This window comes from Diadema setosum, chromosome 16 (assembly GCF_964275005.1).
Source record: "Diadema setosum chromosome 16, eeDiaSeto1, whole genome shotgun sequence".
Classification (NCBI taxonomy): domain Eukaryota; kingdom Metazoa; phylum Echinodermata; class Echinoidea; order Diadematoida; family Diadematidae; genus Diadema; species Diadema setosum.
The window spans coordinates 29,509,093-29,521,487 of record NC_092700.1 but is presented as its reverse complement, the minus strand read 5'-3'; the positions used below and the strand labels follow the sequence as shown (position 1 = coordinate 29,521,487).

Genomic DNA, 12,395 nt, shown 5'->3' with positions numbered 1-12,395 from the left:
CTGAATCCTCACCTCAGTCAATACTATACCATCCCATCAAATCACTATATATTAAAGAGAGGTTATCATACAAACACTGAACTTCAAACTGTGTTTCAGGAAAAATCTGCCGTTTCTTCAAGCTTAAATACAACATACTCTTAAACACATAAAAACTGAGATATCTTGGATGTAGGATCCCCAGCTGTAATCGTGATTACTTTGGAAGTGTTAATTCACACAGCCATTCCCACTGGCAGCAAAACACTGTGAAATACAAAAACTGTCACACTTCAGTGATGGTTGCTATGCAACAGTGGCTACATCCACCCGAAAAATCACAGAGCTCCAATTGTTGGTGTATTTTTCCTCAGCATTTACTGCTGATGTTCACTACAATATTTTACGATAGTAATGTTCCAAGTGGAAACATTGACTAATTTTGTGACAGTGACTCCACACCATATATTCCTCCTTCCAGCCACAAGTAAAAAAAACAACAACAACAAAGAAAATAATGAATGCATGGTGACAGGTCACAAATCATCATCTTTCAGGTGCTACCACTGAGCTATATACTGCCCTACTTTGGCAAAAGGAAAGAAGTACACAAACCATCCGAATTTGAGTTATTGATGTTTTCATAATTCACATAATGAGCTCTTCTTCCAGGCCAAATTTCATGCAGAAACACTCATCCTACTAAGAGATATATGTTAGATAAGACATCATGATAGTCCATTGACGTCAGTGTAAATGACAGACACATTTTGCTCTTTTACGAGAAATGTCACTTTTGTTACTTGCTTCCTTTTGCCAAAGTAGGGCAGTATTATACAAGGCAATCATATTTTGTGGTCATATGAATGTGTTTCGTTGATGTAACTGTGGCTTTCTTCCTCTTTCAGGGCCCTGGTAGTAAATACACACACAGTCACAGACATGAATAGTAGACACACACACGCTCACATGCATACAGTATGCATGTATGCATGCATGTAAATGCATCGTGTGTGTACGGAAATACATAATACATGAATTTCATACCCTGTGTGTATGAAAGAACATAAGACTACTGTAGGTACCCTGGTATACATGTGTATATGTATCATGTATACATACAGTGTATACCCTACCTAGAGTGCATAATGTACCAGCGTGTGCAGGTGAGTTTTCTATGCATGGATCATAATGAAGGCACTGAGTAAATTTACCCAGAATTACCTTTCCTCTATGCCTTTAATATAAACATTTTAAGGACACGTACACATAACTTGTATACTCCAGTGTACACTCATTCATCAGTACAACTTCAAACATTTCAGACTGTTCAAACATGCATCGAGTCCAAAATACATGTACACTGCCTCATCTATCAATACAGCAGTCTAGTGTTCAGACAAAGAAGGACTGAACATGATTACATACACTAGATTGTCATACCCAGACAGACACTCGTATATGAGGGTCCTGGGGATAGACCCAACCAATAGAGGGCAGTAGACAGCAATGTCCAAATGTCCTGTTTGCAGGAACACGGGGCTTCACAGTACAAATGTACCTAGAGTCACTACCAATTAAAATCAATATACATATATTGTACTTTGCTGTGGATTATTAATACTTTTTGCAGAAATATATTTTTTACGTTCCCACTGAAATTTGTGACATAAACATGGAATTTACACCTGTAATGCCAAAAAACAGGCTCGTACAAACACAAGAGAGAAAAGATATTTCTTATAAAAAAGTTACTTTGTTGTCATCCTTGACAACAAATATGACCACTCGCAACAATGACTTAAAAAAGACCCACGTTGCAAAATATAATGTTCGTAGAATATGTGACATATGAATGTTTTGTTTTGTTGTTTTTTGCTGCTGCCACTGGGTACTCTGCACTCAGTTTATCAAATTTATTGTCAATTTCAGGGAAACTCATACCTCTTCACCTAAACAGAAAGTCTGAAGTAATCAAAGTGAAAAACAAAGACCTTCAGAAATTTGAGTCACTCTAAAGAGTGTCAGCAATGATGTAAATATACATCATTGTCTTGTACTCTACACAAAATTCATCAAATTTATTGTTAGTTGTCAGGAAATTCCATCCAATTCTATCCAAATAGAAGACTCTCTGAAGTAATGAGTATGGCGAAATAAAACAAAAGCCTTCAGAAATTTGAGTCATCTCAGACAATTACCAACAATGAAGCAAACATAACCACTCACTACACGTCTCACAAGCCCCACTACAACGTAAAGTATCATGTTTTTGCTGCCATTGTGTACCCAATGCATGTTTATAAAATCTATTGTCGATTGCAGGGAATTCTATCCACCTAAATTCTAACGAAACCTTTGAAGTGATGAATTCAAATAACATGAAAACCTGCAGAAATTTGAGTCACCAGCGACAAATATCAATAATGAAACAACAGGATAGAATGTCAGTATGCTGTCTTACTCTTAGGCACTGTCCTCTGCATAACCTTGGGACGGCAAACTGATATTACTCGATTGGGTTCCACAGTTTGTCTTGTATTTGCAGTCTCGATCAATATATACCACTTTACTATTAACATATGCACTCAAGTCCTATGGATACAACTCTAGAGAAACAGTGGTCCGTGAGAACCACAAAAAAGCTTGCCCAAAGCTTTGCCAAAGGCTTGTTGGACATTGCAACAACTATAATGGCATGCAAACTCAACTTGAGGTTTTGAGAAGTGCCAAGTATGGACGGGAGAATGGAATACAGTAGCTTATTGAAACTAAGTCCTCAAAAGAAAACATTAAAAAAATTGGACATTAGCAAACCTGACCTATTTGACTTTGATCTCTGAGAGATTGTGCAGCTCCTTATAAAAATGATTAACATTAACACTTTCTCACACTGGGGAGTCATGGTTAAAGGACAAGTCCACTTTTACATGTGGATGGAGTGAATGCAGCAATTTTAGTAGAACAAATCAGTGAAAGTTTGAGGAAAATTGGACAATCCGTTTATAAGTTATTAATTTTTAAAGCTTCAGTGCGGCTAGCCCTGGATGAGAAGACTACTACAGCTTGTGATGTCACACGTGCACATGTGTACAACGATATAAAGAAAATATAAAGAAAGATCAACATACATGTATTTTCACTTTTCTTGCATAATATAAGAGCACTTGACTTGCCTCTTTCAGAAGGCAGGGGGAATAATATCGCCCCTAACATATATCAATTACAAGTCGAGGAAATGTGTACTTTTCAAGAAATTCATTCTTTTTAGATTCTCTTTATATTTTTCTTATATCAGTCTACATATATGTGACATCACATCCAGCAGTAACTGCACAGAAACTTTAAAAATTCATAACTTTTGAATGGATTGTCAAATTTTACTTAAACTTTCACTGATGTGTTCTACTGATATTGCTGCATTCACTTACTCCACATTTATATGAAGGTGAACTTGTCCTTAAAACAGTCCTCACACATCAGCACATTTTCTCACTCATTTTGCCAAATGTTCATCAATCCCCAAAATGATACAAGTCACTGTCATCTTGGCACATGGTGTACTACACTCCCAGTATCAGCCTATATTGTAAGTCACATGTTTTTAAGTTCTTTCCTTTTCTGTGCACAGACTGAAGGTCATTGTTAAACTGCAGACATGCACTGTTTTAGGACAAGAGTGCACAATATGCGTCACTTTTAAATAACTATTAAAGAATTATGAAAGTGTTTTGAAGAGTATTACGACATTTACTATTAGAAATTGTGTGTATTCTACATTATGATCACATAACATGTCTATTCAAGGGGGGGGGGGGGCAACCTTTGATGGTTGCCTTGATAAAATACCTTGGGATAAATGTATGAGTGGATGGATGAATAAATGAAAGGGTGACTGAATTATGGATGGATGGATGGATGGATGGATGGATGGATGGATGGATAAAATGAATGAATGGATGGATGAATAAATGAATGAATGAATGGATGAATGCATGCATGGATGAATGAATGAATGAATGAATGAATGCATGCATGGATGAATGAGTGAATGAATGAATGAATGAATGAATGAATAAAAAAAAGGAATATATGATTGAATGAATAGATGGATAAATGAATGAATGTATGAATGAATGAATATATGATTGAAAGAATGGATGGATGAATGAATAAATGTATGAACGAATGGATGGATGAATGAATAAATCTATGAATGAACGAATGTGTATGAATGAATGAATGAATGAATGAATGAATATCCTACTGTCTCTGAAATTGTTCTTAACAATGCAGTGATTGTAGGTATCAAACAGAATGAACTGAATTTCAGACCAAGAGATAATTTTGAACATGCCAGCTGCACTATGAATCCACAACAACTTTTCTATCACCATAGAAACCAGTACGTTTCACTACTTATAACACACATCTGATATAAAAGATCACATGAAATCAACTATTAAAAAACATTCATATCACATTCACATCACAGGAAAAAGAAATCACCTGTCCAGGAAAAATCATTCTGCTGGTGAGATGGTTCAGTCGCATGAGTTGTGATGGGGAGGAGTCGAAGGAGAGCGCGATGCTGTCCAGGGTGTCTCGGGCCATCACCTGAGGAGAGGTCAAAGGTCAAAGGTCAGCAGTGAGATTGATATTAAAAACTACAACTCTTCTTTTTTTTTTTAATAACAGAACCTTTCTTTACACTTTTCCTCTCTTCATGTTTGAATTTTCAAAGATTAATAAAATGCAAATGTTTCTTCATTTAGCAGAATCTCCAATGGCCCTTAAATACAGTCAAACCTGCCTTAGCGGCCACCTGTCTATAGCGGCCACTGAAAAATCCCCCCGAGAGAAAAGCCCTGTTAAAGACCCTGTGTATAGCGGCCACCTGTCTAACGCGGACAGCGGCCACAGATTTTGTTTCCCGCGGTAGATTTTAACCTGTCTATAGCAGCCACAGAGCCGGTAATTCAGCGTGTTTATCTGATTTGTGGCCGTGCCAGACATTCATGGGCAATTATAACGTTCAGTGATCGCCACCGCTGCATTCATCATTTATTCAGTCATAGTAATGCACTAGTGTTAAGCTTTCTTCACGATTGTACACATGCTACTGTGCAACAATTTCATAAACACCGGCATTGTTCAATCCATGAAACACATTGTGTGCATACGTACGCATGTACATATTGTACATGTACATAAAATACTTATTGATGTATCCAACGATGATACATGTACATGAATAGGCAATGCACATAAAGTTGGATTACCTGTCTATAGCGGCCACCTGTCTATAACGATCACTTTTTCCATTTTCCCTGGGTGGCCGCTATAGACAGGTTTGACTGTACTTGAAAAAACAGAATGTGTGCATGTACATGTATATATATTGTGTGCATGTGTTCCCACTTTGGGACAGATAATTATAAAGATGTAAAAAGTACAATTGTATATGAATGTATATATGCAAATATCAAATAGCAATGATGACAGTGTAAATCATATATAAGCATGTACAGTATGTGTGTATTACCATATATGTACAGCAGAGCCTTTACCATATGTAAATTTGTATCCACAGGAGTGTATTTGAGTAATATTTTCATTGTCCATTGTACGCTGTGTATGTTACCAGTGAAAAATGAATTTCTGTCTTTGTGAAAAACAAACAAGAAATACCAAGGATACTCATAACGTTTCATATCACATACTTAGTGTATGTGTGTATGTGTGTATGTGTGTGTGTGTGCGTGTGTGCGTGTGTGCGTGTGCGTTTGTGTCTGCCTGTCTGTCTCTTTCCTCTCCGCAGCTGGTGACTGTTGGAATCGAGCGCTGATTAGAACTCTGTTGAATTACACATGAACTCTGTCATCAATAGCAGTGCGTGCCTTCAGTAATAAAAGTAAATAATGCCATGTATCGTGATCCCACGCTGTTGCCGTGTGACCGGCATCGCAGGCTGCCATGTATTCATAAGCGGCCCAGGCAGGCTAAATACAATTTTCAGTGCATCTTGCACCACTGTCATTACCTTCTCAGTTCTACGCATCGTATGCCACTGATTAACGTTTGCAGCGCTGTCCCACAGAGAGAGCGATGGGCGGAAAGGTGCGATAATGTCTCCTCGTTCGGAGAGAAAACCATCACACTGCCAATGCAATCAATCGTAAAATCATAGTGTGTGGGACTAACCATAAGGCACACTGTATTGTCTGCTACAGCTCTGAGTCTTTCATATGTTCAGCATTATACAGTTAGACTAAAGAACTGTAATGCACTGTTAAGTGAAAGTAATAGGTAAAGTATTACATAAATGCTTTGGTTTTTATGGTAGGCTCACAAGAAAACCAATCATACGTGGACCAAATAGCTTGAAAATCAACATTTACACATCAGGCGCACAGTTGTCTGTAAGAACTGCTGAAAAAAAAATACAGACAGCCCACCAAATGTAACTTTAAAACTATTGGTATGCATGCATACAGCTAATGTGTATCAGGGCAATTCCCCCCCCCCCCATATCCCCCCCCCACCCTCCATTAGTAATAAGGTTAGAGTATTGTAAATATTAGGGTTAGGGTTAGGTTTGGGGTTTAGAGTTTGGGGTTAGGGCTAGGATTAGGTCCAAGATTAGGATTACGGATAGGGGAAGGGGAAGGGTTCAGGGGTAATTGCCCAGGAGGTAACTGCCCTAGGCCCAGCTCATGTAGTATGTCTTCACCAATTTGTTTTTTCTCATCAATTCTCTCAAATTTATCTCGTCAAAAGAGAATCCCCAAGAAAAGGGTTGTAACACAAGATATGTTTGGGGGACCATCACTATGTAGTATCCAAGGGGCTTGAAACTACCCGTCTACAGTCACTGAAAAACAGCAGCAATTTCTTACGGGCACTGAATTATCAGACATGATGTTTAACGAGGACATCTTTTAGTCATGAGACGCCAAAACGCCTGGACATCTTGAGGAGTAGAGTGGGCGACGAGACGAAGAACATTCTGGGATTTTTTTTTCTAGAAGGGGAAGGCTTTACACAAATCCCCTTCAGAGTTGGGAATGTGAATGTCCTCATACTTGTGGTATGGTATTGCAGCAACAGCGCCAATGGTACTTGAGGAAAGTGGTATATTGTCAATACAGTGACAAAAGGTTGCATCTCTGGTTTTGGTGAAAATCACTTTTTAAGATTAATAGTCAGATAATAACTCAAGTGATGTGCTGTCCACATCCTAGCTGTCTTACCCCAAAACAAACCCACCACAGCATGTCAAAGGAATCTTAACGCGATCCCATTTGTTATTTTATAGTGCTTTGATGCCATGTTTTTTTCACTATCCTGAACATTTGACATCTGAAATACAACATAGGAGGTTTTATCACGCAAACAGCGATTATATTTAATATACAATATGACGAGAATCTGAAAGAGAAAGTACCATCTGATCACCACATTGCAGAGTGTGTAATGTCCCCATTGGTATCGCTCGACTACCGCTTTCAATATGCCTTGTGCCTTCTAAATCGGTTGCCAGGGATGCTAGTACCCTGCTCACTCTTCCAGGCAAACACACCAAAACTGAGCCTTTGAAATTAAAAGTAAGCATTACCACTTCTCCTAACCAGATAATGAAATGTAGCTAATATGACACCTTCTTTAAAATAGACAAGAGAGTGATGAAGGGAGACAACGAGAGCGAGATGGAGAGAGAGAAGGAAGGGGATGGACAGAAGGACGGAAATGGTGAGAAGGAAGACAAAAAGACAAAGACAGGAAAAAAAGAAAGAAGATATTATGGAGAGGGGAAATTGAGGATGGATGCATCAACACAGTTTTGCCTATCATTTTGGTCAATATAAACAGACCAGAGAAGTCTGCATGAGCGGGACGGTATATGTGTTTCTGTATCGTATCAGGTTTATCTTCTTTGTTTCGCTGGGACAGTAAAGTTTTCCATCTGCGGCTCCCTTTCCAATCTCTGCCCTTCACACCCGGGCCTGGTCTTCCCTTTTCCGCACGGTTCGACGACGGATAAAATCCAATTAGCGGAGGGACGCATCGCGGCACCGCCGCAGCCTTAATGACACGAGAATCTCTCCGTCAACGGGACCTAATAGATGGTGGTAAGGCGATACAGCGAAGTGGTCGCAGATATTTAGCACAGCGTTCCTGGTGCACAAACTGCTCTGCAATATCTAGTGCACAGTTTATTTTGGTAGCCTAGATGTAAGACTGTACATACATTTTCTTTTTCTTCTCCAAAACATCAGAATGCACCACATTGACAAGACACAGACACAAAGGAACTTGTATAAAACTGTATGTACTCGCTACAAAGAAATATGAATTAAAATATCCAATGTTCGTTGCAATGCATTATGTAATTACATATCTTTATATGACTGGGACACCATGAACGTGGCTACTTTCGATTGCTCGACCGTGCCTTTTCTCCGTGCATCATCAAGCAGTGTCCACCAAGTGCTGATGCTGATCACAACCGCCCTCAATGAATTCTCATCATTTCAATACAACTAAATCATCTAACGGCGCGTTGACTTTTTGCCACCACCGACGACACTGCCATCACTGTTACAATTTTGATGACACAGGCAACAATCACAATACAAAGTGCAACTGAAGTTCATCCCTTGTGAGAGGGCAGAAGCGATATGATATTGATTAGCACCCCAAATACACATGGCACCAAGTCATTAAAGAGTGACTTCACTTTTTAACGTGATTCCATCCTCCTGGTATAGGGAGGGATCGAATATTAAAACACAAAACTCTCATTTGTGGAAACAGCACATGCAGAGTATATGCTGTGAGCATCTTTGCTGCACCTCGCAATTCTATAGTCTACTGTGGATGTACTGCCTCAATCTATTGCACAGGGCAGTATGATGCACAGCAGTCAAGGAAAATATTCCCTTAATATTGTTTATACTCTACACGGAGGGACATAATCTCACCACTATAAACATGACCCTATGGAGCGCCGACAGGCAGATTTCTTTCTTCTTCTTTTTTTTTTGTGTTTTGGTTGCTTTCACTAAATCCATGTTGCTCATCTTCAAAGAGGAAAATAATTTCACCGAGTTAGACATGACCCTGGTAAGAGCCCTACGGCTGTTTATTTTTGTTCCTTATCTTGTATGTCGGTATAAGGCTGTCCATGTTGTTTATGCTAAATGAGAAGAAATGATTCCATCACTGTGTACATGATCATAAATAGCTCCCTCTAACATTCTCCCCCTTCCCCCATTTACTGTATAAGCTCTTATTTTCGCGAGGGTTTAATTTTTGTGAATTTCGCGAATCACAGTCGGATCGCGAATTTAACAACACGCGAAAATGTCTCCATGCGCCCTGTTGATAGTGCAATAATGTAAGCATCGGCGTCAATTCGCGAAAACAACACCTCGCGAAAATGTCTATGGCCTCGTCATTCGCGAAAATAACAGCGTATACAGTTTTTGTTTTTTTTCTTCCCAATATTCACACTGTTCATTGTTTCTGTGGTAAGATGGGGGGGGGGGACAGAGTCATTCTCATCAAGATACCCTCAAGAGCAGCTTTTGTTTGGCTGTTTTCATGATTAATTTACTATTTTTCTAATGCATCTCCTTCCTCCTCCATTTCTTTTTCTTGCTATCAAACATATTACAATAATTATCATGATTATCACTATGAGTCATTATGATAATTACTTTTATCACCGCTATTATCAGTATTATCCCTACAAGGGTCACTTTTGTAACTTCCAAGGCTAGACATTGCCTAGTATCAACTCTCTCACAGCTAAAATACAATGGAGAATATATTAAGGTAATTTTGTATGCCTTCCCCCTTCCAGAAAAAAAAAAGACAAGAAACACAATTCACGTAAAACAACGGCAGCAATTAATTGATCCGTGCGCTGTACCACGGAGTGCCCTGGATGCCTAGGGTTCCCGAGAAGAGTATTGATCGGCGATGTCCCCTGCATGCCACACCGCTAATTAATTAATCAGCAAGGATCCAATTTCTAAAAAGGTATACTACACCAGTCTTCTTCCTGTGTTGTTATTTTTTGTTTTGCCTTTTTAAATACCTTAAAGGGATGGTACAGTTTCGGTTGAGATAGGGCTTTAGGTTTCCAATGTTTTTTTATGATGATTTGTTGTTGTTGTTGTTGTTGTTGTTGTTGTTGTTGTTGTTGTTGTTGTTGTTGTTGTTGAGATAATGAGAAATCTCTTATGAAGTAAGAAAGAGCATATAATTCTAAGAGGATTCCAAAGTTTATTTGATGAAAATTGGCTTTGAAATGGTTGAGATATCCAAAACAAAGCAATCCTAATAAAAGGTGGGACCTAACTTTTACTAGGATTTATTTGTTTTACTTTGTTTTTGGATGTCTCAGCCACTTCAAAACAGATTTTTTGCCAAATGAACTTTGAATACCTCTTAGAATTGTCATGCTTTTTAACATTTCATAAAGTTGTTTGTCGGTATCTCGCAAAAAGTTAACTCGTTGAGGATGAGTCCCGAGTATACTCGGTTAGGGGTCTATGGGAAATGCGTGTTGTAGCAAAATCAGTCCGTCCTCAATGGGTTAAAAGCTGAATTCTCATCTATACCATCCCTTTAACCCATTGAGGACGAGCTGATTTCCCACATTTCCCACATACACCTGCCCAAGTATACTCGAGACTAGTCTTCAGTGGGTTAATAAGAGGATATTTATAAAGTCATCTCTAAAAGTATATGATGCCTGCCTCTAAGTAACAGAAAATGAAATAATGTTAATTTTAGTTACTGTTTCCTACAATCACATCCATGATTGCTAGTGCCAGGAAGGAAATGGTTTTCAACAGTACATACAATGTACATTTTGTAAGTAGCTGCCAACACTGTCAACACTGCAGAGTTATAGAATTAACCCATGCTACATAACACTTGGAAACACAACTGCTACAATGTATCTATTAAACTTCAAAAGAAAGTGAAAATGAAGTCATAATGGAGTCAGTATCATGACTGTCTGGTACATGAATATGCAAGGAGCTTCTGTGCTACAAAGTTTTGCATTTGACTATATTTTCCATTCACCTATTCAAAAGGGGTTGCAATTACAATGTACTTTCGTACAAAAGCTTATGTACACTATATCACCCATTCAGTAGATTACACATGTGATGCAACTGCACATAATCTTAATTTTCATGCTACCTTCTTTAGACCTTTGGTATGTCATTTAGAGATGCATGATACTGAATATCACACATGAGAAATCAGATATCTCACGAGGGTAGCAAATAATATTTATTTTGCGATTCTACCGATAATGGGGTTTGAGGTTTCCAACATTGCCCCGAAATATCCACTGAAGAAAAATGCCAGCTTCACGCCTAGACGATGCTGTAACTACATTGTACTGCAAAAAAGAAAATCTTTGTGTGAGCAATTTTTATTTTAATTCCACAGAATGATAACAGTTTAACAGTGGTGGATGTAAGAAGTAAAAAATATTCACATGCTTTTATTTTTTGTGCCAGTTTCTGGTCGTGCAAAATTTTCCACACTGTACAAATTTTTACTTTTGCAGTATGTGCCAGTTCTATGGCAAAGGATGACTTCAAGTTCCTCACCCGATATTCCAAGGTGCCATGGGGCTGGCTGAAGAAGCTCTTCCGCTTACTGCCACCATCCTTGGATCCCGTGGAGCCTGAATCTATGGTGAGAGAAAGACAGGGACAGACAGACAGACAAGACAGATGGACGGACAGACAGAATGGAAAAGGGAGAGAAAAACAGAAATAAAAGCAATGGTCATTATAATACGATGTTTGAAGTGTTTAACTCGTAGAGGACGGGCTGATTTTGCTACAACATGCATTTCCCATAGGCACTTGCCCGAGTATACTCGGGACTCATCTTCAATGTGTTAAGGCCACTATTTATCGTTTGCAGATGGAAAAAAAAAAAAAGAAAAAAGATCAGCTTTCATGCTTCAAAATAACTTGTTCTAAAATGTGAGTTTGGATAGAAACACCAAAATAAAGGTGTATAATCAACATTAAGAATATACAAAATGTAAACAACAGTTTTATCAAAATTGTTTCCAAAATAAACCATCTACAGTTCGTTTATTGAGCAAATTATTGAGATCTCCTTATATTTGCAGTGTTACGCTGTATTGCCAAATTTTTATACTTTCTATGGCAGGATGATTTGTGATACAACTGAACTATGTACAATGGATCAAATGTGATAATTCAAACATTTTTTAAATCACTGCTCCCAATGGTGAACAGTACCTTTAGGCAAACACAATCCTCACAGACAGCAGTGTATAGTGGTAATAATCTCACTCCAGATCATACTGCATATTGCAGACTTAAAAGTGTGTGTGTGCATGTGTG

At 38.4% G+C, this 12,395-nt stretch overlaps 1 protein-coding gene across 1 annotated transcript in view; it reads right to left on the bottom strand.

Moving 5' to 3' along the window:
- The window catches only part of LOC140239799 (oxidation resistance protein 1-like), a 58,561-nt gene extending 46,864 nt beyond the window's left edge, over window positions 1–11,697 (bottom strand). The window contains exons 1-2 of the mRNA XM_072319618.1: window positions 11,622–11,697; window positions 4,489–4,596 (exon numbers count right to left, since the gene is read on the bottom strand). Coding sequence (XP_072175719.1) covers window positions 4,489–4,593 — 105 coding nt within the window. The 5' untranslated portion in view covers window positions 4,594–4,596; window positions 11,622–11,697. The remainder of the gene's footprint in view (window positions 1–4,488; window positions 4,597–11,621) is intronic.
- Between the last annotated feature and the right edge of the window lie 698 nt (window positions 11,698–12,395).